This window comes from Phascolarctos cinereus, unplaced genomic scaffold, assembly GCF_003287225.1.
Source record: "Phascolarctos cinereus isolate Bilbo 61053 unplaced genomic scaffold, phaCin_HiC Scaffold_9;HRSCAF=440, whole genome shotgun sequence".
Classification (NCBI taxonomy): Eukaryota; Metazoa; Chordata; class Mammalia; order Diprotodontia; family Phascolarctidae; genus Phascolarctos; species Phascolarctos cinereus.
In genome coordinates this window covers 149,608,011-149,635,144 of record NW_027556402.1, presented here as the reverse complement: position 1 = coordinate 149,635,144, position 27,134 = coordinate 149,608,011, and the positions used below count along the sequence as shown (strand labels likewise).

Below are 27,134 nucleotides of genomic sequence, written 5' to 3'. Positions count from 1 at the left end.
CATGTTTATGAGACCAACAGCATGAATGGACAATGTAGATAAGCCTAATTTGTAGTCAGGGTTGAGGCATATAGAAAGAGTGGCATGGTCATTCATGCTCTCATTCATTGGTTTATATCTCTGATTTGCTACCAGTAAAGTGGGAAAATAGCAAATGACAAGAGGGGTGCCATGTCCATGTAACAGCAAATATATGTCTTTGGCATCTCCAGCATCCAAGATCTGTATTGTAAGATATTAGTAGAATGCTAGCAATGATAGTGACTGCTGTAGCTCCTGAGAGACTTTGCAATGATTTTTCTTTTGACTAGGTTTTATTACTTAATTTTAATAATAGATCACCTGTCTCTTGGTTGACCTGGTAATTTAACTGATTATTTGAGTATTACTTTGTTTTATTTTGTTTTGTTTTTGCAAATCCTTTTTAAAATAATTTATTTTTAGTTTTCAACATTCACTTCCATAAGATTTTGAGGAAGCTTGCCTATCCCCTCTCAGTTCTAGTGTTTTCACTCTTTATTTTTTATTTATCCTGCATATAGCATTCTTGGTATATATTTTCTTGAATGTTGTGTCCACCATTAGATTGTAAACTCCTTGAGGACAGAGACTTCCTTTTGCCTCTTTTTGTATCCCTAGCACTTAGCACAGTACATAGTGGGTGTTTAATAAATGTTATTGAATGAATGAATGTGGTAAGACTTTAATTCAGCAAACACTTATTAACCTTCTCCCATGTACAATTCATGAAGTCAAGCAGGATGCAAAGACAACAGTCAAGGAGTTTAACTGAAGAAGAGGGAAGGGAATAAGCATTTATATAGCTCCTGCTACGTGCCAGGCACTGTGATAAGTACACAACCCTGAGAGGTAGGTGTTATTATTATTTACATTTTTCAGTTGAGGAAACTGAGGCGAATAAAGGTTAAGTGACTTGCCTAGGGTCATACAGCTAGTAAGTGTCTGAAACCACATTTGAACTCAGGTCTTTCTGGTTTCTGGCCCAGTGCCCTGTACCGCCAGCTGCCTCTGAGGAGAGGAATAACTAGGAAAGAGAACACTAATAACTGGGAAAGTGCGGGGGGAGTGGGGAAGACACATAGGGAGGCACAAAAGGTGAGATTTGAAGGAAGTTGGGAAGTCTGAGGGGCAAAGCGAAGGAGGGAAGAAAAGGGAAAAGCTAAGTGATCAGCACAAAATGGGATACAGAAGGATAAGTCAGTCAATTTAATAAGCTAAAAATCAGAGCATATGAAGAAGAATATATGAAATACAGTAAATCTGGAAAGGTCGGGATCCCAAGTTGCAGAGGCCTTTACGTGATCTTTTGGAAGTAAAAGTCCCAAATTGTTTTGTTGTGTTGTTTTAGTCATGGCTGACTCTTTGCGACCCCAGTTGAGGTTTTCTTGGCAAAGATACTGGAGTCTTTTTCCATTTCCTTCTCTAGCTCAATTTACAGATGAGGAGACGGAGGCAAATAGGTTTAAGTGACTTACCCAGGGTCACACAGCTAGTAACTTTCTGAAGCTGGATTTGAACTCGGGCCTTCCTGACTCCAGACCCAGCACTCTATCCACTGCACCATCTATCTGGCCATATAGTACAGATAGTGGTACCTGAAATAAGTAAGGAAATAGCACTGGATGTCCCTGGTGAATTCAGTTCAACTGGCAGAGATAAATTATGTTTTTGGTTACTGTAGGAATGATTTCCAGCAGTGATGTTTGAAAGAGTATAAAGAATGAGATTGGAATAGATCAGATGTTGTCCCAGTTTTCAAACATGAGAAGAAAAAGGCGTCTGAAAACTGCAGGCCAGGGTGGTTGACTTTCATTCCTGCCAAAATACATGGGTAGCGGCAGCTAGGTGGCACAGTGGATAGAGCACTGGCCCTGAAGTCAGGAGGACTTGAGTTCAAATTCGGCCTCAGAACAAACACTTGACATTTACTAGCTGTGTGACCCTGGGCAAGTCACTTAACCCCAATTGCCTAAATTGAAAAAAAAAAGACAAAACAAAATACATTGGTAAAGGGATGGTTAGTAAATCTCAAGAAAAGGAAGCAGTGATCACAAAGAAGCTGCGTGACTTTATCAAGAAGAAGCCTAGACCAAGATAGAGAATACATAGAGAAGAGTTTACTTAAATTCTAGCAAAGCATCTGTGAAAGTTTTCTGGTCTTGTGGAAAAAGATGGAAAGATGTGAGCTAGATGATAACAGAGGTCAGCAAGCATTTATTAAGTGTATGCCTTGGGCCAGGTCCTGTGCTTAATGCAGGGCACACAAAGAAAGGCAGAAAATAGTCCCTGTCCTCCAGGACCCCACCGGCAACAGTCCTGCGTCACCAGCTGCCTATGAGGATGTTTCAAACTGTGTGTCCTGCAGACATCTAAAGCTCAACATGTCCAAACTGTAACTTAGCCTTTTGCTAGAATCTTCTCTGCTGCCCTGTGTCTGTTGAAGTCACCACCATTCTTTAAATCTGCCAAATTAGCAACTTCTGTGACCCTTGACTTGTCACTCTCCCTGGATAAGATGTGTCTTCCATTGTGACAGATTTGGACATAATCCATTTAGTGGCCAGATCTTGTATTTTCTGTCTTCAAAACCTCCCTCGCATCTGATACCTTCTCTCTGTTCGTTCAGCCACCTCCCTGGTTCAGGTCCTCATCACTTCTTGCTTAGAGTATTGCAGTAGTAGGTACCGACCGTCCTATGAAAATGGGCTCCCTACCTCAAGTGTCTCCACTCTCCAATCTATCCATGCATCTGCCAAAAATGATTTTCCTTAGTGATGTCACTCCCCTATTCAATAATTCAGTTACTCTGAGATCAAATAAAAACGTGTCTTTTTGTCAGTGAAGTCCTTCAAGCCCCAGACCTACCTGACAAGCCTCATCTTATCTCATTCTTCTTCCCTCACTGTGGTTCAGCCAAACTCGACTTCTGGCTGATCTTCTCTCACGTGATTCAGTCTCCCATCTCTTGTATTTGCATTGGCTGTCCTCCATGCCTGGGAAGTGTAATGCATTCCATCCTCACCTCTGTCTCTTAGAATCCTTTAATACTCAGCTTAAGTGCCACCTTCCACTTGAAGCCTTTCCTGATTCTAAAGCTCTTGTGCCCATCCTCAAATAACCAATAACCTTGTCTTTGTTTTGTATATATTCTTGGTTTTTTTGTTTTGTTTTGTTATTTTGTTTTAATTTATTTTTGGTGTGGCAGTCAGGGTTAAGTGACTTGCCCAGGGTCACACAGCTAGTATGTGTCAAGTGTCTGAAGTCATATTTGAACTCAGGTCCTCCTGACTCCAAGGCCAGAGTTCTATCTACTGTGCCACCTAGCTGCTCGTTGTTTTGCATATATTCTGCATAGACTTGTACAAGTCCATGTTCTGTCCCCCAACAGAAGCTCCTTGATGGTCAAAAACTGTTTCATTTCTGTCTGTATACTCTTAGTACTTAGCACAGTGCCTGGCGCGTAGTGCCTAAAAATATTTGTCAATTGATTTATCCTCCCAAATTAATTTCATTTTGGCCCTAGAGAAATAGTTACTTCCAATTTGTGGTCACATCTTGGATTCAAAATGTGTCATTTCCTTTCTGCTAAAAATCAGCTAACTGGCATTTTAATATAATTTGTAGCACCTTTGGGGTGATACACAGAATTACAGTGGTTTTACAATTGCGCCTTATTTGCTGTCTAATTCAACTCATGCGCATGCCCATACTTTGCAAATGCTACCCAGAGGCCTATGACTTAATATTATCCCGTGTTTATCTGGAACCAGAATCTTTTTTATGATCCTGATGGTATTATGATTATTTAATTATAATTGCACATGGGTGTGTACTATATAAGTAGTACATTTTATTATTGCCTGTGAAATCACATAAGTGACATATGCAAGCAGAATTAATCTTTTAACTGAAAGCTACAAATATTACTGGCATAGATTACATTTTCCAAGTACCACATCTGTATATGACGATCAGAAACATGACTGAGGAAATTTTATGCATGAGGCAAGTTATAAAAAAGATACCCTATATGAAGACCATACCTCTAATTCTGAGGCTGATGGTGGCTTTCTGGTTAGAAAAATCTCTGCCTGAAATGGAAGAAAGATTGCTCGTAATCTATATGATATTGACTCGGGGGGAGGGGTGTAGGAAATTTTGAAAATAAAATGCATCATATTAATAGGTTAACTTAAGGGTCTTGGTTTTGTAGCATTGTTTAATTATGGTTTGTGGACTATATTACATAACATCAGGCAATATGGAGCAACGCCCAGCTCTGTTCAAATCAGAATAAAAAGGGAAATCAAGGTTAGGTACTGGGAATAACATTTGGATTAGAATACCCAAGGTGTCAGTGCATCAGCTGAAGCAAAAGAGGCCTCAGAAGTGTTGATGACACCTTTCCAATATGAGGGTGAATGTAAGTATCTGTGGTGTATAAGCAGACACTAATCCAGATGCAAATTTAATAGTTTTGAATCTCTGAATACTTTTTCCTTCTTGAGCACTAGTTTGCTTTTGACCAAGGTATATTTCATCAGGGTTTGTGTATGTGTACACATGTGTGATCATTTACCTGCTTTTCAGATTTTTTATTCCATTTATTAAGTCACCTACCATAATCATGGGCAGCTAGGTGGCACAGTGGATAGAGCAGCAGTCCTAGAGTCGGGAAGACCTGAGTTCAGATCCAATCCTTACATACTTAAGCCATTTGAACGTCAGCAAGTCACTTAACCCTGTTTGCCTCAGTTTCCTCATCTGTAAATTGAGCTGGAAAAGGAAATGGCAAGCAACTCCAGTGTATTTGCCAAGAAGACACCCAAAGGGGTCACAAAGAGTCAGACACAACTGAAAATGACTAAAGAACACAATAATCACTTCTTATTTTAATATAGCATGTCCTAGTTGCCTTATTAGGAAATAAATAATGTTATATAAATTAATACCATATTTTTATGGAAGCAAAGGTGTGTAGGTATTCCAAAAGTGGTACATGGATGAACTGGGTCAGGGACCATTCATTTCACCAAATTGTGGTGAGCATAAAAAGCTACTATAACAGCATGTGCTAAAAAGCCCTATGTTGGAAGATAGACACAGAGGCACATGCACTGAGAACAATCTAACCGTGCCCTCTGATGCATATAAAGTAGATGGCAGGAAAAGGCAAAAATGTAGAACTGTAACAATACTAAAAGCATCTTACTAAAATGATCTGGTGAGGTCTTTGAAGCGTTTTAGTTATGTCCTACTCTTCATGATCTCATTTGGGGTTTTCTTGACAAAAATATTGGAGTAGTTTCCCATTTCCTTCTTCAGCTCATTTTTTATATGAGGAAACTGAGGCAAACAGGGTTAAGTGACTTGCTTAGGGTCACCCAGCTAGTAGGTGTCTGAGGCCAGATTTGAATTCAGAAAGATGAATCTTGCTGAATTCCAGGCCCTACATTCTATCCACTGTGCCACCTTGCTGCAGAGCATACCATATTTATTTATATATTTCTTCCGTTTTTTCTCTACTTGTGAATTTTTTTTCTGCTCCTTAGCTGTGATACCTCAATATTAAGTCAATCCACAATGCCAGTGATGTGGATGCTTCCTAATATGGTTTAGATAGCAACTCATCCGCTCCTCGTTCCAAACAACTTTTGTCTATTTCCCCATTAAGTCCTCCTTGAGGTCACATGATATGCCAGGTGCCTTCATCTTATCTCTTGCATGTGGAGTTCCCATGTGTTGTGTCTTGGTATGTGACCAGCCCACTTCCCTTTTTTCTAGTTATACATCTTTTTAAATATCTTGTATGACATGTTATCCATGAAGTTCTTCATTGGTAATGTGAATTAGCCTATTTACACCCACTCTGTTGTCCTGGTAACTCACACTGTTGATTCCTCTGAGATTGTACTAACATGTGATTTGCACCTGTTGTCATTGAAACAACATCAGTGTTGGTTTGTATATGTTTGTATGTGCATGCATCTGTATGTGTGATTGTGATTTTATTTCAAGGAAAAGCTCGGGGTCATTCAAAGGGCTGCACAGTTTCCTAGATGTAATCTGGTCACGTTCGTCCTCTTATTCAGTTTTGGGTCCAGTTCATTGTTCATCTGCAATATCTGTCTAAGATAGATGTGCAGCTTGTCCTATTCATATCTGGAAGAAAATAAAGAAAACTCCCCTGCTTCCTCTCCTGTACTCTTATTGTCACTACTAACTCTTTTTTTTTTTAAATAGAAAGCGCTGCTGCCAACTGAAATTTCTCTAATTTCTGTACACGCATTGTTCTTGCTGGGGCAAACCAGTTAGATTAGAAGAGTGGGCAAGTTATTTACTCCTGGCTCCAGTGAAAGAAAGTTCCATTTCCTTCTTCTGTTTCTCCCCAAATCTGTGTTGACCCCTCACACTTTTGTCTGTTACCCTCCTCCATTCCTTGAGCTGCAGGTACAGGGTTCTCATGTCTGTAATATAGCGTATGTCTTGTAGGAAGATCCTAAGCCAGACAGGTGCTTGCTTCATTTTCTGGATGCAGAATTTAATATTCATTAAATATCAAACTTGAAAATTGAAAAGAAATTCCACATTTAAGTAATCCCTTTCAGCCTTCTTTACTTGCTTTTTGTCTCTCCCAAATATACAAAATTCACTTGGCTTCCTAGAATGAATCAGTTCTTTCAAACTAAGGAGAAGTTTTCGAGGACAGGAGAGATATTTGGGAAAAAGAAAGAAACGGTAGATCTAAATGTTAATTAACTTTGCTAGTGATTATTTAACTCTGGGCAGTTTGCAGTTCCTTAGTTAAAAAAAAGAAATGAGACTATCTGACACTAATGAGTGGCCAAGGTTGGCAGTAAATTGAATTACATATCCAGCTGTTGGTTCTGTACCACACCCTGAAATCCCCTCATCAAAAATCTCAGGAGGAAAATTGTAAGTATTGGCAAATTAAAGGTGTCTCAGGCAGACAAGGAAACTATAAAATATTGTGTCTGGCAGTGAAATGGCCAAACATAGTTTCTCTATAGGGGAAATATTGTGTGTGTGTGTGTGTGTGTGTGTGTGTGTGTGTGTGTGTACACACACACACACACACATACATACACTTGGAATAGGTATATATAGTGATTGAGTAGACTAGAAGACCCAAACTCAGACTTAATTGCTTCCTAGTATTTTTAAGTGATTCTCAAAATGCTAGCCTGAGGTTCTCAGTGGAACCAGTGAGAGGCTTTCACAAACAATAACAGAGCCAGATAATTTTTAGATTGTTTGTTCTTAAATATTTGTTCTATCAACTGTATTATCTTTTAATAGGCTCCATGGTTCTTTAAAGTAGAGACTTTGCCTGTTTATCTTTATAAATATCTCTTTTCCTCTCCAGGCAAGTGCCTAACACAACATTTTTATATGTAGTAGACACATAAAACAAACAAATAAAAAAAGTTTATTGACTTTAGGCCTCATGTGGCCTAAAATGAACGATATGTTAGAAGCTGCACGGATTGAATAAAATTTATAACCTCTGTCCCTCTAGTGTTCCTAATCTAACAACCAACTTTCAATTGTAACTGAATTCCCTTTTTTTTTTTAAAGTTTTTAATGGTTTCCAGGAATGTTTAAAAACTAGGCTATGAAAATCTTCTGTAAAGCACAACCTTTGCTGTAATGTTGTGCTAGCATTTATTAAAATAGATGAGACTCATGAAGATGTGACTACATAATATAAAGTTTTAACATTTCTGTTTTTTTCTTACTTTTTTGAAGTTATTAGTATCTTAGCTATTTTGCTTTCACCCAAATCCTAAAAAGACTTTGGGCCTGTAGCAAAAAATACATCATTTCAAGGTGATCTTGTCTACTCCTAGTGTTACTTAAATGTGTACCTTAAAATTTATGTCTGTAGTCATATATGGGGCAGGTACGTGATGCAGTGGATAGAGCACCAGGCCTGGAGTTCAGGAAGACTCTTCTTCCTGAGTTCAAATCCAGCCTCAGAAATTTACTACCTCTGTGATCCTGGGCAAGTTACTTAACCCTGTTTGCCTCAGTTTTCTCATCTGTAAAATGAACTGAAGAAGGAAATGGCAAACCACTCCAGTATCTTGGCCAAGAAAACCCTAAATGGGGTCAGGAAGAGTCAGACATGACTGAAAAGTGACTAAACAACAGTAACAACAAGGAGAAATTACACACAGAATAGTATGTATCCTATATCTCAAGATATATATAGATATAGATATATAATAACAGATCTATAACATTTATGTGTGCAAATACCTATATAACATGGATAGGCTTTATATTATAACAACATTGTACAAATGTGTCTAATTTCGTAAGACACATGGAAGCCAGAATATATAGGGGTTCTTTTTCTTTTCTCTTTTTTTAAATGTTTTTTGGTTTTTTGTGAGGCAGTGGGGTTAAGTGACTTGCACAGGGTCACACAGCTAGTAAATGTCAAGTGTCTGAGACCACATTTGAACTCAGGTCCTCCTGACTCCAAGGCCAGAGCTCTATGCACTGCACCACCTAGCTGCCCCCTAGGGGCTCTTTTTGAACGGTGATAACTGTCACATATGTTTGATCCAATATTCTGATGTATAAAATCATCAGAGCATATATCCAAGACCATCTATTCTAACCCCCTTGTTTTACATATAAGGAAACTGCATGTGGAGGAGATGCATTGACTTGCCCATTGTGATACAGTGAGTGAGCTTCAGAGATCAGAGGTGAACCCAAGATCTCTGACTCCAGATCCAATTAATTCCCTTTCTCCTGTACCATGTTGTCACATACAGCTTTTTATGATTCCCTACCCCAGATTTGCATTAGGAATCCTTTCATTTGAACTCTGACGTCTTGCTTAGTATGAGGTATTTTGGGTTTTCTTCATTGTGTTTCACATTTTTTCTATAAAATCTTTGATTAAGCAGGAGGTGTTTAATCAAATATCTTGGATGAGTCATGCATTTATGAAGGTGAAAAGGAAGCACATAATCTAATTACAGTGGAATGCCTTTTTATAAACGTTGGCTGGGGTTTGAAGACAAAAATAAATTTAATGGGATTAGACAGATTATGGTGCTTTCAGATGCTTGAGAAGTTATTTATCAGTATTTGATTTTTAAATTTCCAAGAGGAAATGATTCATAGTTTCCTGAGGCAGGTAGGTACATTAGTGAATTGAGCAGTGGGATCAGAGAGACCTGAACATTAATCCTGCCTCAGATACTTCCTAGCTGTGTGACTTTTGGATATTCTCTAACCACTCTCAGCCTCAGTGTCCTCATCTGTAAAATGGGAATAATAATAGCATCTCCATCCCAGGGATATTTTAATGATCAAAAGAGATTATACACAAAGCGTTTTGCAAACCTTAAAGCCATATATGTTATTTCAAATTCCACAGCATCTAAGAGATAAGATCTCATTATATATATATGGATATGTGTATATATACATATATGTATGTATATATTTTAAATTTAGAAAAAAGCTGAAAACAGAAGGACCACCAGAACTGAGACTTCTGGTCATAAGATCCGGTTCAGTTCCTTCTCTTGAGAAAGAATTCTAAAGAAGACATAGAACACGCCCTGCGTTACTTAGAATGCCAAGCCATTTGTTGAATGTTTGGGCCCATTACTGTTATTTCAAAAAGACTTGATGAAAAAGACAGAACCAGATTCTAGAGCTTTCCGTTACACTGCCTTTGCAGACTTTCTACACTCTTAAAAATTCTTTTTGTTTGACTAGATTCGCTGATACAAGCTGGACTTCCGGTCACTTCAGACATGACAGACCCTCTTCAATGGGCCAGATATCATTGGCCACGACTGATGTCTGGTGCAGGCAGGAATGACGGCGAGAGGTTTTACAACTATTCCTCATTGCTTGTATGTGGGAAGAAGCCCTCTCAGACACCTAAACTGGCAGGAAAACACCGAGTGGTGATTCCACGTGCGCGGTGCTTCAAGGAGGAGTATGAGAAAATCTGTGGAACATACATGAATAATCGAATACGGACAACAAAGTATACACTCCTGAATTTTGTGCCAAGGAACTTGTTTGAGCAGTTTCATAGGTATTATATCTTACTCATGTTGAAGAATCTCAGAATTTCCATTGTTCTCTTCGGTTTATGGGATTTATGAAATTTTTAATCCGATGTTTAATTGATTCTAATCAAGTCAGCTTCATCATCAGTTCTTTTGAGATCTTTGTGGTATAATGGGAATCTCTTGGATTCAGATTATCATCTGATAGCTATGGTGTTATAGATAATCCTGGTCTGACAGGTTATGGGGAAGCATACCTGCATAATAAATGTGCTTCCCTCCTTCAGCCTTCCTTTATTGTTTTGGTGATTTAAAGGGGAAATACTATTTTTCCCCAAGAATCACCTGCATTATATGAATAATGAATGTCCCTTCCCAGTTAGTTCCTGCCCTGATGAATTGGAATCAGTAGCTGATTCTTTCTCCACTTTCTCTCTGTTTATCTCATTCACCTTCAGAGCTTAGATCCAAATGGATAAATGTATATATGTATGTTTATACATATGGATGCATGCATATGTGTAATACCTGTATACATATGGTCAGTTGTTCAGTCTTGTCTGACTCTTTGTGACCCTGTGAACCATAGCACACCAGGCCTTTCTGTCCTCCACTAACATGGTAGATACCTTCCAATGTGAGAGACTCATCTTCCAATGTCATGTCTTTTAGCATTTTTATACTGTTCATGGGGTTTTATTTTGGCAAAGACCCCAGAGTAATTTGCCATTCCCTTCACCAGTGGATCACCTTTTGTCAGAGCTCTCCACTATGACCTGTCCTCATAGCTCATAGTTTCATTGAACTTTGCAAGCCGCAACAAGGTAGTGATTCAGGAGGGGTATGTTTATATACATACACATGTACATATATACATGTGTGTATACATATGTATGTGTGTATACCTGTATGTACATATATACATGTGTGTGTGTGTGTGTACATATATATGTGTATATATATATGTATATATATATATATATGTATATATATATGGTTTTGGGTTTTTGGCAGAGAGAGAGCAAGAGCTCTAGATAAACAATCCTATGGGACGTGTATACCTCATTGTCAACATGTACAAAATTGAGTTGTATATTATTTTTCCTAAAATTATTATTTCTTCTGACTTGACTATTTTTGTCATTGATTGCATCATTCACCTTATTTTCCCATATCAGAAACCTTAAGATTATATTTGACTCTTCCTTCTTCCTTAGCTTTCATAATTAATCAATTACCAAGTTTCACCAAGTCCGCCTTAGTAATGCCTCTTCCATCTATCCCCTCATCTCTGTTCTCAGTAAACCTTACCCTTAGAGAGTATACCTGCCTGGAGTATTGAACCTACAGGAAGTATGGTACAGTGGAAAAATCAGTGAACTTTAAGGCAGGAGAACCTGGGTTCAAGTCTCACTGCTATCACTGACTGTGACCTTGGACAAATCACTTAACCTTTCTTGGCTACAGTTTCATTATCCTGTAAAATGATGAGGTGCATTTAAATATCCTTGAGTTTTCTTCCAGCTCTAAATCTATGACCTGTAAATCACTTAACCTCTCTGATCTTCAGTTTCTTGATTTATAAAATGAGAGTAATAATACTTGTGTTTCACAGGGTTATTATAATATTTAGCATTTATACAGTGCTTTGAAGTTTGCAAAGTGCTTTACAAATATCTCATTTTTCCTCACAACAGCCTAGGAGGTGGATGCAATTTTTATCGCCATTTTAGAGATGAGGAAACTGAGACTGTGAGAGGTTAAATGACTTGCCCAGGGTCACCTATCTAGTATCTGAGGTGGAAATTGAACTCGACTCTTCCTGACTTGAGGTCCAGCATTCTATCCGCTGCACCAGTGGACTCTAATTTTTCTTCATTTCAATTGATCATTTATTTGTTTTGGCAAATTTATCATCCTTACAGATCTTAAGCAGATCTGGTCATGAGACTCCTTTGTTGAGAAATCTTGAGCAGGTCCATCTTGTCTACCAAAGCTCAAACTCCTTAGCCTTGCATCCAAGGACTTTAATGAAGAGACAGCCCAGAAGCATCCTGGAGACTCCATCCTGACCATCTAAGGCAAAAGATCACTGACTGAGAAGGGAGACCCAGGGCTGGAGTACACGTTTCTCCTGAGATGGTCATGGTTAAAGAATAAGGCCATGGTGAGCCAGCAAGTGAAATGTTGGCTTAGGACCCTTATTTTGAAGAAAGTGTGGGCCGAAAGAGGTTAAGCATCTTGTTCAAGGTGATATAGGTAGTTAAGCAGATCCAAGAATTGGTCCCAAGTACTCTGGATTAAACAACTCATGAATATAGCATTATTTCATTTACTCCTCATAATAGTTTTGTGAGGTAAACAATGTAGGTATCGTTATTCACGTTTTACAGGAGAACAAAACAATACTCATGTGACATGACTTGCCCAGAGCCACCCAACCATGTATTAGAACAGATTCAAACCCAGGCTTCTCCGTACTGTCCATGCTTTCTCAAAATACTGTGAGTCAGGGAACCTTAACCAGTGGACTCCACACCACACCACACTTCTCACGAAGGGACCTGCCTGATCTGGAAAGATGAAATGAGTGAGATCACTGCCTGACGAGCTGGAACGAGGTCTTTGTGTACGCCATAAATTATTGTCCATAAGAGGCTCTGAGCTTTCATTCCAGTTCAGGCATCTTGACTGAGCACAAAACAAATAGCTTTGCGCTAGGGAAATTTGGGGCATTAAACATGGGTGTATTTATAAAAGTCTTATTAAAAGACACCTCTTGTTGGGCCCTAGTCCTACTGCAGCCTATTTGGGGTCATGATAGAAACTTTCACAAAAGACATGCCATGAAGGATAGTTCATTTTATATGATTTTGCAAAGTGCTTTATGCGTGGTATAGTCCCACCACCCCTACCATAAGCTAGTCCAAGACCAGTTTGTCAGAATCACAGAATCTTAGAATTTTTACAGTTAGAAGAGACCTCAGTGGCCATTAAAGGCCTAATAAACATTTGTTGACTGCCCAGTGCTCTAAAATACCATACAAGTGGTCATCCAGCATTTGCTTAAAAATATTGTCACCGTACTTCCTTTGATAGTCCATTCCACTTTGGAATACCTTTCATTTTTATGAAGCTTCCTCTCCACTCTTGATATCAAGCCTAAATTTGCTTCTTTAAACTTCCAACCATTGTTTCTTATCTTGTACCATAACCAAATGGAATAAATCCAGTCCCTCCTCCAACTGGCAAGCCTATAAGTTCTTGAAGTCAGTTATCATGCCCCCTGTTTTATATTTTCTCTCTTCTGGGTTAGAGATCTCCATTTACCCCAAGTGTTTCTCATATGTCGTGATCCTGAGTCCCTTCGTCATCTTGTTTTCCTTTTTCTGGCTATCTTTACTTTTTCAATATCTTTTCTAAAATGTGATCCAATACTCTATGTATGGTCTGACCAGGGCAGAATACTCCAGCTCTTATTTTCTCCTTTTGCCTAAATATTATGCCTCTCATAATGTAGCCAAAGATTACAATATTTTTCATGGGGCTATATCACACTGTTGACATATAAGGGCTTACAGTTAGTGAACTGTCAGATCTTTTTTTCGAATAACTTCTGGTTTGCTACACTTCCCACATCTTGTTCTTGTGAATCTGATCTTTTTTAACTCAAATGTAAGATAATCTAGCCCAAATCTCACCATCATTTTCACAAGAATAATTTGAGAAATGTTATCAAACACTTTGCTACAATTTAGGTAAGGTATAGCTTACCTACTGTAATCCTCTGATCTATTCATCTAGGTACACATGGCAAAAAGAAAAAAAAAAGGAAATGAAGGTATTCTGGCATAACCTGTTCTTGGTGAAGCCATGCTGACATTTCATAATCCTCACTTCCTTTTATAGGTATTATTAACCATCCATGTAATAACATGTTCTAGAATTTTGCTAGAATCAAAGTCCTCTATTTTTAGACTCTGTTCTCTTCCTCACTGGAACACCAGGATCACACTTGCCCTTCTCCAATTCTGTGGTACCCCTAACATTTTCTAGCATCTTTCAAAAGTCACTGAGAGTGGTTCAGCAATCCCATCTGCCATTTTTTTCCCAGCATATTACAGTGCAGTTTGCCTGGACCAGATAAATTTGTTAGAGGCAGCTCATAATATCTCCTTATTTATCATAATATCAACCATTTTTGTTCTGTGCTTTCCAGTCCAAAGAGTCTTCTCCATGGCCAAGACAACAAACTAGGGTTGAGCAGCTATGCCTTCTCTGTCAACCATTATATTGTCCCACCTACCCTCTTTGATCCTCCTCTAGTTTCCAGAATAGATTTTAAATCCATTTTGATGTCCTTTACTCACCAGGCTTAGCTCATTGTGAGCTTTGGTCCCCTATCACTATTTTTATGGGACTATTGCATACTTTTTATTCATCCTCTGTTATTCACTGATGAATTCCTTTTATGTCTACACTAGTCTCTTTAGACAATTACTTCTTTTCCTCATCAGTGTATATGTGTGTGTGTGTGTGTGTGTGTGTGTGTGTGTGTGTGTAATTTCACTCATAAAATCTCTCCATTACTTGAACCTTTTTCTATTCTAGCAAAATCTAGCATTCCTCTGTGTGCTGGACAATAACTGGCCTTTTTTGCTTTCTTAATTTCAAATTGGACCATAGAGTGGTAACTTACCCAGAATGTTTCTAACATTTCCACCCCAGCAACCAGTACTTTCTTGGTAGATAGAAGATAAAGTTCCCTGCCTTGGTTCTTCAGCCTCCCAAAGGATAAAGTTAGAATCAAGCCAAAACAAAATATTGCTTCCCTCATTTTAGAAGAAAGACTAGTCCAGCAGATGTCTATATAATTGAAGTCTTCATTACTCCTATATTATGCCTTTGTCACTGATTGATCATCTGTTTCTCAAATTCTTCATCTATTTCTGCTTCAGTGCAGGTAGTCTGACATAAAATGTTGGACGTGGAGTTAGAGCTATTTCCATGGATAATCACTTCATGATTTAAACGTACCTTATTGATTTGTACAAGATATACTCCTCCAGAGCCATATTCCAGTATCCCTCAAATTTCATGAATTCAAATCCTGCCTCAGTAATTTAGTAGATGAGGACCCTGGGCAAATCCTCTTAGAGTCTTGATTTCCGTTTGAAGACATAGATACATACTTAAATGAAGTTGGACAGGATATGGTACCTTCATATTTTTGAAAGTTAGCTATGAGTACATGAGTTTTAAATCTCCAGGAGGAAATTATTCTCATTTTTCTAGAAAAAGCTAGGTAGCTTTGTGTTTAGAGCACTAGATGTAGCATCAGAAAAGCTTGAGTTTGAATTCTGTCCCAGATGCTTAGTAGCTGTGTGACTCATGGGAAGTCACTAACCTCTCTCAACTTCCTTATCTATAAAATGGAGATAATAGGGGCAGCTAGTGATGGGGTGGATAGAGCACCAGCCCTGGAGTCAGGGGGACCTGAATTCAAATCTGACCTCCGACACTTGACACTTACTAGCTGTGTGACCCTGGGCAAGTCACTTAACCCCATTGCCTAGCCAAAAAAAAAAGAGAGAAACAAAAAACTAAAATAGGGATGATAACACGTATTTCACAGAGACACTGTGAAGATATGAGATAATAAAGTGCTATGTAAATGTTAGATGTTGTTATTAATATTATTCAGTGACAAGATCACTTCTATTTCGTCTCCAGTTATATTTAGCCACATACCATTCTACCGTGCTTTACTGCTCTGGTTCCTTGATTTTCTGCTATGAGTCTCTCTCTTCTTTATATGCAGTATTACTCTGGCTACCACTAGCCCCCTTCTTTACCTGTCCTTAGAATTAACAAAAGAATCGTTTATCAAGTGCTTATTATATGTAAAGAATTGTGCTAAGCACTGGAGAGACAGATTGAAGAGTCGTTGCTTTCAGGGAGCCCATCTTCAAATTCAAGGAGAGGACATCTATAGAAGGTTTCAGCTGCAAGTCAGATGGAAAGGGCCAGTGGTTCTTATGGTGTGGCAGCGAGGCAAGGCAGATGGTAATATATCTTATGTCGTGAAATTTTCGTGAATAAAACCATATCAGTTTCTGACATTGAACCATTTCATGATGACAAGGATATTGTTGGAAAGAACTTTCACAGCTGGGTCTTCGGTAGTGATGGCTGCTGAGGAGTCAAGGACTGCAAGACCTGAAGGGGAAGTTTCCAGGTCTCATAAGCATAAGAGTTGTTTCCCTGAATGATTGCTTCATGATTTAAATAGACCTTACTGATTTGAGTAAGACATCTCCCTCCAGAACCATATTTTAGTGATTGGTATCATTCCTCAAATTTCAAGGAAGTCAGCTTTACCTCCTTGAATTAGAATTGTTCAGTTCCTTTTGCTTATTATCCATACTTTATCCTTTAAAAAAAAAAAGACACAGTCCTTGGGACTTATTTGTGAATTTCTGGATATTTTTCTTCCAATATGGTAGCTATCCTCTATACAACCAGGCTCAGCAGAAAGATACAGGCAATTTTTGCCTGCCTTCTTTCTTCTCTATTTAAAGCCCTTTTTTGATTAAATTTCTAAGTCTAAGTCAGACAAACACCAGCTTTGGTTAGGTGCCCTTCATTCCTGAACAAGAATCTGTCATTTCTATATTTTAAACCATGATGGAAAAATCCAACCCCTCTTCTAACACATCTTCTCAAGGAATCATTTTGCTTCCCAAATCTGCCATCTCTCAAAACCCTTTCCTTCAGTTGGCATCAGTAAGGAAAGCACCACTTATGCTTTTAAGGGCCTAAATTTCTTGCTCAAGACCTCTGGAGCTTAAGTAATGTTTTCTGGACTCCTCATGGTAGTGTCATTTTTGACTGTATGAATCACCAGAAGTGAGTAGTAGTCATCTGGTTGGACATTTCTTGGGAGGGTCTTGATCTTGTCCTAGATAATTGTCCAGGGAAGACAATAAGCCTTGCGATTGTTACTAGTTCAACAATCAGCTGCCTCCATACCCTTAAATATATTTATTTCCTAGAGAGCGAAGTATTCGGTTGTTTTTCTTTTACCTTTTCTCCTCTGTGTCATGTTCTTTTACTCTCTTGACAAAGGTCAGGTTTCTGTTCTGTCTTTCCAGGTTATTATTCTCTTTTTTGGTATGTTTTCACAAATAATTATCCCATTTCTTTAAGAAAAAAAGTATTTCATTTTCCCTAATAAGCTGGAGAGAGAAGTGTTATTTGATCCCTTTTACTTACTTTCTAGGAATGAGGCCAGTCTGTATTTGAAGCATAAGTAACAGCTTTATTACCCGTTCAGTGTGACTTATAAAGATTATTTTTGAAATATCTTAACAATAATGATAATAATAATTATTTTTATTAGAAAAGCAGCATGAAATGGTATAGAGCCAGCATCGTGATTGGGAAGACTTAAGTTCAAATCCTACTTCTGCCATGTACTGGCAAGTCAATCAACTTCCCAGGCTGAATTTTATTAGTAAAAGGAGCTTCTTCACCAGAGTTCTCTTCAACAATGAAATCACAGGTCCAGACAAATAATAATGATACCAAATATCATTACCCTCCCTCAGTGATTAAACCTGGCCAACAAAGTAGTTGTTGTTATTGTTTTTCAGTCATTTTGTAACCCTATTTGGGGTTTTCTTGGCAAAGATACTGGAATGGTTTGCCATTTTCTTCTATAGCTCATTTTACAGATGAAGAAACTAAGGCAAACAGGGTGAAGTGACTTGCCCAGGGTCATGCAGCTAGTAAGTGTCTGAGGCCAGATTTTAACTTAGGAAGTTGAGTGTTCCTAACACTAGGCCTAGTACTCTATCCACTGTACCACCTAACTGCCTAACAAAGTAGACAAAGGGGATATTTTTTGTTATAAAATTTTGGAAGCTAATGTTTAAGTTTCAGTTTCCTGCCATTGGATATAGTTAAGATAATAACCTCAATTTGGGACAAGGTATTCTTTTATATGAAAGATTCTAACTTTAATAGATAAAGACATTATATGGAAACTTTAAATGACAATTTCCATACTCATTCACTCAACATATGTTGACAGAGCACTAACTATGTATTTGGAGGGTACTGTTTAAAGATAGGCTTTTACTATGTATTCCATTGAGTATTAATGAAAAAAATGTAAATACACATTGTCTAAGGTGCCATCCTTATGTCCTTTTGTATGCCAACAACAGCTTTCATCTTAATAGCCATTATAAAGATAATTTTTTAAAATTAATTTCAATAAGTTCCTGATATCCATGTCATCATTTATGGTTGCTTCTTAAAGTAATCTCTTCTTTTTCTCTCAAACCCCATGGCCTTAAAGCACAGCTATTTTGTTTCTTGGTTGTGATTAATAATAATAACAACAACAACAATAATAATGTATATGCTGGTACTGCTATGCTTCTGAAGGGGAGAGGAAAATTACAATCCTATAGGGTAATATTTTTAGTATAGAATCTGACAGGGAAATAGCTTGGAAGTTGTAGCTATTCTGGAATCACTCCTAACTCAATTTGTCCTATTTCTAGAGTTTAGAATTAATTGGAAAACTTTATAATATGAATCTTTTGCAAGGAAGAGAAAAACTTTTTTCTGATTAAGCCTTTTTTCAACACTCTTAATATTGTTAGAAATTAATAGGTATAGTACAGAGTTATTTAACAATATAGAGCTTTATTTTTATTTGGCTTTATTTGCTCCTAATTTCCCCCCCCCAAAAAAAAATAGTCTTAGCTTCTAAATTTTCTGTTGTTTGATTTTTAAAAGAACTGTTAGGTTAAGAAGAGGTAACTGGATTCCTTAAGCCCTGGCTTAATACCTTTTCTCTCTAGAGTAAGGGATGTAATCAATATAAGCTATTACCACAAGATCATAAGCAAGGTGGGATTGATTTTTCCCTGGAATTTAATTCAACAAATATTTATTAAGTACCTACTCTGTCTTAGGAATTTAGAGATATAAAGATGGAAATGATAATTCCTGCTTAAGGAGCTTATAGTCTAATATAACACATAATAATAATAATAACTGACATTGATATAGTGCTTTAAATCTTGCATTATCTTTTACACCCATTATTTCCCTTGGGTCTCAAACAGCCTTATTCGTTAGTTGCTACAGATATTATCCTTCCCATTTTACATTTGGAGAAACTTGCGAGGTTCAGAGAGGTTTTAGTACTCTTGTCAAGTGATCTAGTTGTAGGTGGAGTTTGAATCAAAGTCTTCCTGAGTCTAAATCCACTGCTATCTGTTGTACCATGCTGCCTCCCAAATGTGATACAAGATAGAATGCAATAGGGAAATGGAGATAGAAAACAAAATGTTCTGGGGAAAATTTTCGTGAAGAAGAGATCACTTTTAGATAGATGTGGTCATGGTTTGGTTGGGGAGGGATTGGCAGAGCAAAGATTAAGAAATGTGTTCAGGGGTTGAAGATGATCTGTGTGAATGTCTGGAGGTGGGAGAGTATAAGACAAGATTAGAAAAAAATCTAGTAGCCCCCTGTGACCAGAACAGAGAAGAGGGATACTTCAGTGATATGTTGTTTATTCATCGGCATGGATTATAACCCTCTATAACCTAATACAGTGGCTGTCCTTTAGTGGTTCACAAACCCCTTGTGGTTTCATGATAAAAAGTCTTTCATGGTACCTTAAGCAATAAATAATTGTCCAGTTTTATGTTACTATTTGCAAATAATAACAAGTATATGAGGTTTTGTGCTGGATTCTTTGAATTCTTCCATGATGTCTCACATAAGATATTTGTAATTATTTTATAGTTGGTTTTAATTTTTTATATTTATTTTCATAATTATATGTAGAATAGCCTTTTGTGTTTTATAATTATAATTATAGAGACTTGAGAATGTTTCACAGACAGTAGTGAGAGATGAAGAGATTGGAGGAAGAAGAGAGAGAGGGAGGGAGATTCACAGAACAAGATAAGTCCAAGTGAAATCTTTCTTTCTAGTAAATTTTAATTATTAACTATTGGTTCAAAAGTTTTCATTGTGGTAAGTTTATGAATAAATCTAGAAGAATATTATGAGTAGTATATTAATTTGATCAGGGGTTCACAACACACTTTATTGTTGTCAAATGGGGTCTGCAGAACAAAAAATGCATTGAAACCACCTTGTAACCAACTAGATGATAAGCTTCCCACCTCTTAACCATCTTCTAGAACTTGTGTGCATTTTTTCTTTCTGTGTTCCTCCTTAGCTTTTTAACAAATGTTCGCCCCTTCATCACTCATAAGGCCCTAAAGCCCTCAAGTTACAGTTGTCTTTATTAAGTCATTTGACTGAAGTTAGAGGCTCTCTTCTTTGTTTTTTTTTCTATATAAGTAGGTTGACTGTGCCCACAAGAATTACCATAAAGAACTTATGTATCTAACTAGTCAAAGCCAGAATTTAATTTAGAAAGAAGAGGAGCACCTCATAGACCACACTTTGCCAAATTTATATAAAAATGAGTGTGTATATAAGCTAAGATCTGTAGCTTTTAATCCTGGGTAAATTTTGGCCAACTCTCTAAGATATGGCAACTCTCAGACTGTAAGTTAGAGAGTAGGTGCCAATTTGCATTGGCAAAGGGAGGGTTTTCTCACAGAGGGTTTTCTACAGTGATAAAATCACTGGCCAAAAAAATGAAACAGAAGTTTTGCTGCTTCAAATGCATCCTCTTAACATTTCATTTTGTTATTTTTGCTGGTCCTATTAAATGATCAAATCTTAAAATCATATTCCAATACTAAATTTAGAGTTAACGTTTATAGGAGAGAAAGTTTATCTAGATTTCAAGGTGAATGTTAAACCTTCAGTTATATTTTTCACAGTATCATTTTCCCCCTGTGTATCACTCTTGTAGTACTAAATTCCAGACCAAGTATAAAAGACTCGTAGAAAAATGCTCTATAGATCTGATTAAAAAATAAAACCTTGAAATTGCATTTAGTGCATCTTGTTAACAGTATCCCTTTCTATGTTTGTGTGTGTTTTTTCCAGAGCTGCCAACTTGTATTTCCTCCTTTTAGTCGTCCTCAACTGGGTCCCTCTGGTAGAAGCCTTCCAAAAAGAAATTACTATGCTGCCTCTCGTGGTCGTTCTCACAATCATAGCAATTAAAGACGGCTTGGAAGATTACCGAAAATATAAAATAGACAAACAGATCAACAACTTAATAACAAAGGTATATAGTAGGTAAGTAAGACGCACGTTGGGTTTTTAAAATATTTCTGTAGCACCCTTACATTGCATGAAAAGTCTTTTCTTGCCTAAAATACTAAAATACCTTTCTAGGCACTACCTTGGTTTGCTTTAAGTTTTTCAGCCAACATTGATGTCCCTCCTCTGTGTGCTGTGGAGAATGCAGAGATGCTTAAGAATGATCCCAGCTCTCAAGAAGCTAACAGTTCTTAAGTCTAGGTTCTTTACTTGGAGAATGGAGAGGAAAAGTAGGGAAGTTACATTTGACTAACATGAGGAAATTTTTTCTTTTTTTTTTCCCTTTATACTTTAAAAGTCTTTGCATCTTTTGCTTAAGAGTCAAAACTGCAATGTGCTCCTCTTTGAGTTCTTCGTTGTTACTTTTCATATATTTTGAGTAGCAATCTGCCTTTCAAAAAAAATTAAAAAGTTATAGCCTTGAATTCAATATCAAAATTTGAACTTTTTTTCTAATTATGTCCCTGAAAGAGGAGTGGAAGATATGTGGATACAGTAAGCTCCCAAAACAGCATTAGAATATACTGTGCAATTGTTTAAAAACTTTTTTAAAAAAATAACGTTTTGTGATTGCTTTCAGATCAGATTCATGGCAGAAAACTCTTTAGATTTCGTGGAAGTTGGACAATAAATAGCATGTGCTGGAAACGGTGGGTGGAGCAGAAGTAGAATTGTAATCATAGCTCAGGATCAAATTTTAGAAGGTCTAGAGTTTTAGGGTGAGGACTCTTGTCTTGCAGGTTTTTAAGAAGAGAAGTGGAATGATGGAAACATTTTTTTTTTTTAGGGAGATAAATTTGGTAGTGGTATATAGGTTGGCAGAAAGGTAATGAAGTCAGAGGATCTAAAGTGGTATCAGTAGGAATGGGTACAAAAAGTAGAACTTGGTGATTGATTTTTTTTGAGTGTTGGTGACTTGAAAACTGGTGGTAATATTAACAAATAGAGAAGGTAAAAGGAGAAAAATAATAAGTTCCATTTTAGGGACTATATTAAGTGCTAAGGATACAAAGACAAAAATGAAATAATCCCTCAAGGAGCATACATTTTATGGGTGAAACAATATATACAATGTGAATGTATACGAAATAAATAGAAGGTAGCTCGAAGAGAGTTGGGAAAACTTGAGTCCAGATATGACCTCAGACACTTACAAGCTGTGTGACCCTAGACAAGTCAGTTAACCTTTGTCTGCCTCAGTTTCCTTATCTATAAAATAGGGATATTAATTGTACCTATTTCCCAGAGTGATTGTGAAGATAAAAAGAGATATTTGTAAAGTGCTTTTGCAAACCAAATAATATATAAATGCTATTATTATTGTCTCATTTGATTAGTATGAATAGCAGTAATCCTATCTCTAGTCAGACTGAAATTAGTACCTAAGCTCTTTTAGGAATTTTTAGAAATAGCTTCCCTAGACAATGGAAAGTGGGCAGTTATAGTACGTGGACAGCGTCACGGCAGTTGACAAGATATCCCTCACTTCTTTAATCTTGCTGTGGAACAATAATCAACTCACTATTACTGTTACTGCTAGCAAGAATATAATAATTTGCTACTCATGGCTACATTCACAAACCCTTTAACTGGCTAGACCCAAGCTTCTTTGCCTGGCCACTATTCCATGTAGAATATGAAATCCTTGGAGCTGGAGGACCATCTCACTTTAGTGTTTGCGTCCCCAGACCTTTGCTCAGTCCATGGCTGCTAGACACTTAAATTGATTTATTGATTTTTTTGTGTGTGTGTCTCATCAAACATCTTGGATACTGAATATAGTGAGTCTCAACCCAAATATATTGGCTTGATTCTCTTGTCACTGTTTTGTCACAAGAAGAGATTTAATCCAAGGTTAAGAAGGAAGAGACTACCCTCTACCCACGCAGATAGGCACTTGTTTCGCAATTTGTAATTTTAAAGAGTTGCCCAGGGCGCTAGGATGTCAACTGGATTTCCCAGGGTCACACACAAGTGTAAAAGTGTTCTGCGAACCTTAAAGCATGCTGTGAATGTTAGCTTTATTATGATGATGATTAATCTTTGAGGGTGGCTCTCTGTGACATCCTATTGGGATGGAAATATGTTCTGTAGTAATTAGAAAAAACCTTTGGGTAAGAGGATGTATGGATGTATCACTGTAATCTTCCCTATTTAAGAAGCAATGGTGGTAGAATCCATAGTGTATAGGACTTGGAGACAAGAAGATGAAATCTGGCCTCCAACACTTACTAGTAGTGACAATGGGCAAGTCATTTAACTTCCCTGAACCCCAATTCCCTTATCTGGAAAATGGGAATAATAATTCCTATTGTACCTATGTCATAGGGCTGTTATGAGCACCAAGTGAGATAATATCTAAAGTACTTTGTAAAGAGTAAATTGCTATATAAATTTTATAAATTTCAATGTCAAAAAAAAAAAAAGGAAGAGACTAGGCCCTGGTGGAGAGCTGGACTGATGATAAGCTTTTGGTGGTCTGTGAAATGAAATTTAAAGGTGGTGTGAATCAGTCAACGAATCAGTCATTTATTTAGTGCCAGGCACTCTGCTGGGAATACAAAGATAAAAAGAAAAAAAAAGAAACAATTTATACCATTGGGGGGTGGGGATAGAGAAAATACATGTATGTGAGTATGTATTTATACATACTGTATCTGTATTATACAAAATAAATACAAAGAGAGTAAACAAAATTAATCCAAGGTAGTTAAGTAAACTTAGGGAAGGGAGGGCATTACTAGATGGGAAGGAATCAGGAAAGGCTTCATGTAATAGGTGGTATTTGAGTTGCATCCTGAAGCACAGAGGGCATCTATGAGATGGAGGTGGAGAGAGGGTACATTGCCAACATAAAGGAGGGCCGTTGCCCTCTGTAGTTAAGGAAAAGAGTAACCTTTGCAGTTATGTGCACAATGGATACAAGTAGGGCAAGACGAGGCGTGGGAAGCAATAAGTAGGATATTACAGTAGTCCTGGAGGAGAGAGACGATGATGTGAACTAAGGTGATAGCAGTTTGATTAGAGACAGTGGATGCTTGCAAGAGATACTGTAGAGGTAGAAGCCTAAAGATTTGGCAACTGACTGGGCTTGTGCAGTTGGGGAGTAAGAAACTGATGATGTTACTGAGATTATGAATCTGGGAAACTGGCAGGATGGCGGTATCCTAGTAAGAAAGACGGTTCAGCAGAGAGCAGTGTTTGTGGAGAAAGAGAATACCGTCCATTTTGGACGTGCTGAGGATGAGATACTAAACAGCCATCCAGTTTGAAATGTCCAGGTAGGTGGTAGTGTAAGACTTAGTACTCAGGAAAGAGACAAGAGTTGAGTATATAGATCTGTGAGTCATAGGTATAGAGGTGATAATTAAACCTATGTGAACTGATCCTTACCCTGAACTCCTGCCACCAAGTCCTGACACACCTGAGCTTCTGTCACTGAGAATATAGAAGGAGAAGACAGAGTTCAGGACACAATATATGTGATGAACCACCAAAGGAAATTGAGAAAGCAGTTAAACAGGTAGGAGAAGAATCAGGAGATGACAGTGTTATGAAAACCCAAAGAGGGAGACAGTATTAAGGAGGACAGGGTGTGGTTGACAGTGTCAAGTAATCAGAAAAGTCAAGAAGGATGAGGACTGAGAAAAGACCATCACATTTGACTTTTAAGAAATGGCTGCTAATTTTGAAGAGAACAGTTTCAGTTGAGTGACATCAGAAGCCAGGCTGTGAAGGACTGGGGACTGACTGAGAGAAAAGGAAGTGGATTCAAGATGCCATAAATCCCTTATTTCCAAATGATAATAGAAAACTAAAGCCGTAACTGTTGTGTCTGATACATTCTTTCACAATTTGATATTTTTAAAAAAGAAAGAGAAAAAGAGTTCCAAGATCAAAATAATAAGACTATAATTTTTTATATGTCAGAGAGTTGAAATTATGGAATCTTTACACAACATGGCAGAAATACAATAAGAGCAAAACATTCATCTTTATCTCTCTTAAGGAAATACTTGAGCAATTCCATTATTATGCCAGTCTTTGTTCTAGTAATTGCTCCTTTGAATTATGTTTTATTCTAAATGTGATTTTAGCAATAAGTATCACCATTATTTTCCCCACTGTTCCCTTAAAGACATTATGTATATTATATATGGCTAGATAAATAAATATAGAGACATTAGAATGAGTAGAGCAATAACTTTTTGATGGTTCTATACAAGGTATAGCAATTGTATATAATGTGTTTATTATTAAGCCAGGGAGGATTATAACATAAGTTTATAGAGGCCAAGAGTTTTTTCTTTGGATTTACTTTATGTGATGTCAGTCATATGTGCACAGTAAAGAAGCTTTATTGGGTATTTTGAGTGTGCTTAAACACATATTACAAAATGTACTATGAAAATTAATAGGTACAATTACTGACAACATTTTTAAAAAATCAATTTGATGATTACACTTTTAGAACAATAGACTATAATGTATATTTATCATGTCCAAAGCCCAAATTATAGCTACCTTTAAAGATGAACCACCAAGCTAACCTCCAGTTTTTTTCATGAAGAAAAAGTTTGTCATCTTGAGTAGATTATGCATACCAATGATACATACACAATTATGCACAACAATCATTTTCTTTCTTTCCTTTTTTTTTTTGGTGAGGTAAGCAGGGTTAAATGACTTGCCCAGGGTCACACAGCTAGTAAGTATCAATTGTCAGGTCAGCTTTGAACTCGGGTCCTCCTAACTCCAGGGCCAGTGCTCTATCCATTGCCCCACCTAGCTACCCCTACAACTTTCATTTTCAAAGTTATTTGAATCTATGTTCCAAAGCCAATATAAATATCTTTATTGTTTAATACCAGGCCTTTACCTAGGGGGAACTTCAGTTCAGAAAGTGATATAATAATATTTTAGCTGTCAGGAACCCTTGGGGAATGAGCCATTTTAGGAAATCATGTTTTCCAAATAGTTAACAGTTTATCTTGTAGGTGCCAGAATCAGGGGTATGATGTAGCCTGCTTGTACAAGCTGGAGAAAACCAGTTGTTAAATTTTCAGCTTGAGCATTTACCCCTTGGAAATCATCACTTTTGTTGTTTTTTGATTGTTTAGACTTAAGAAAGTGATGGAGAAAATGTTAATAGTGCAGATCAAATTTAAAATTACAATTTTCAAACAGTTGTTAAGCATCTCCTCTCGCAAGTATTACCCACAGTCTTCAATACCAAAAGCTGATGGTCTCAGATGATGCTAATTTTGTAGTGCTAATATTTTAAACTTTTATTTGCTTTTCTGTCTCCAGCTTATTATGGCTAACTGGTTAACCAAAGTCATTAGCTGAAGTCTGGGCTTTAGCCAATAAATTAGGCAATCAGTAAGCATTTATTAAGTGCCGGTTATCATGAACACCATGCTGAGCACTGGGGATACAAAGAAAAAAGCGACAAACAACAAAAAAGTCCTTCCCTGATATTCTGATGTGGTAAACAGCACGATCAGTCAAGACATAACAAGATAAATGCAGACTAGTTAGAAGGTAACCTTAGAAGGGATGCTACCAGCAGCTGGGGGTAGGGAACAGGAAAGTTGAACTTGAATTGAGTCTTATAAGAACCCAAGGATGCTAAGAGTTAGAAATGGGAGAAAGAGCATTTCAGGCAAAAGGACTAGCCAGTGCAGAGGTGTGGAGATGGAAGATAGTACTATGTTGGAGGAACAGCAAAAATAGGCCAGTATGACTGGATTGTAGAGGGAACATGGA

The 27,134-nt window shown here is 37.3% G+C and overlaps 1 protein-coding gene across 3 annotated transcripts in view; it reads left to right on the top strand.

The window, feature by feature from the left end:
- Nucleotides 1-27,134, top strand: part of ATP10D (ATPase phospholipid transporting 10D (putative)) — a 113,246-nt gene that overhangs the window by 30,483 nt on the left and 55,629 nt on the right. For 2 of the 3 annotated variants that reach the window (XM_020990572.2, XM_020990562.2), the window contains exons 2-3: nucleotides 9,790-10,117; nucleotides 21,147-21,341. In XM_020990572.2, coding sequence (XP_020846231.1) covers nucleotides 9,828-10,117; nucleotides 21,147-21,341 — 485 coding nt within the window. In that variant the 5' untranslated portion in view covers nucleotides 9,790-9,827. The remainder of the gene's footprint in view (nucleotides 1-9,789; nucleotides 10,118-21,146; nucleotides 21,342-27,134) is intronic. The other variant, XM_020990582.2, reaches the window with a different exon arrangement.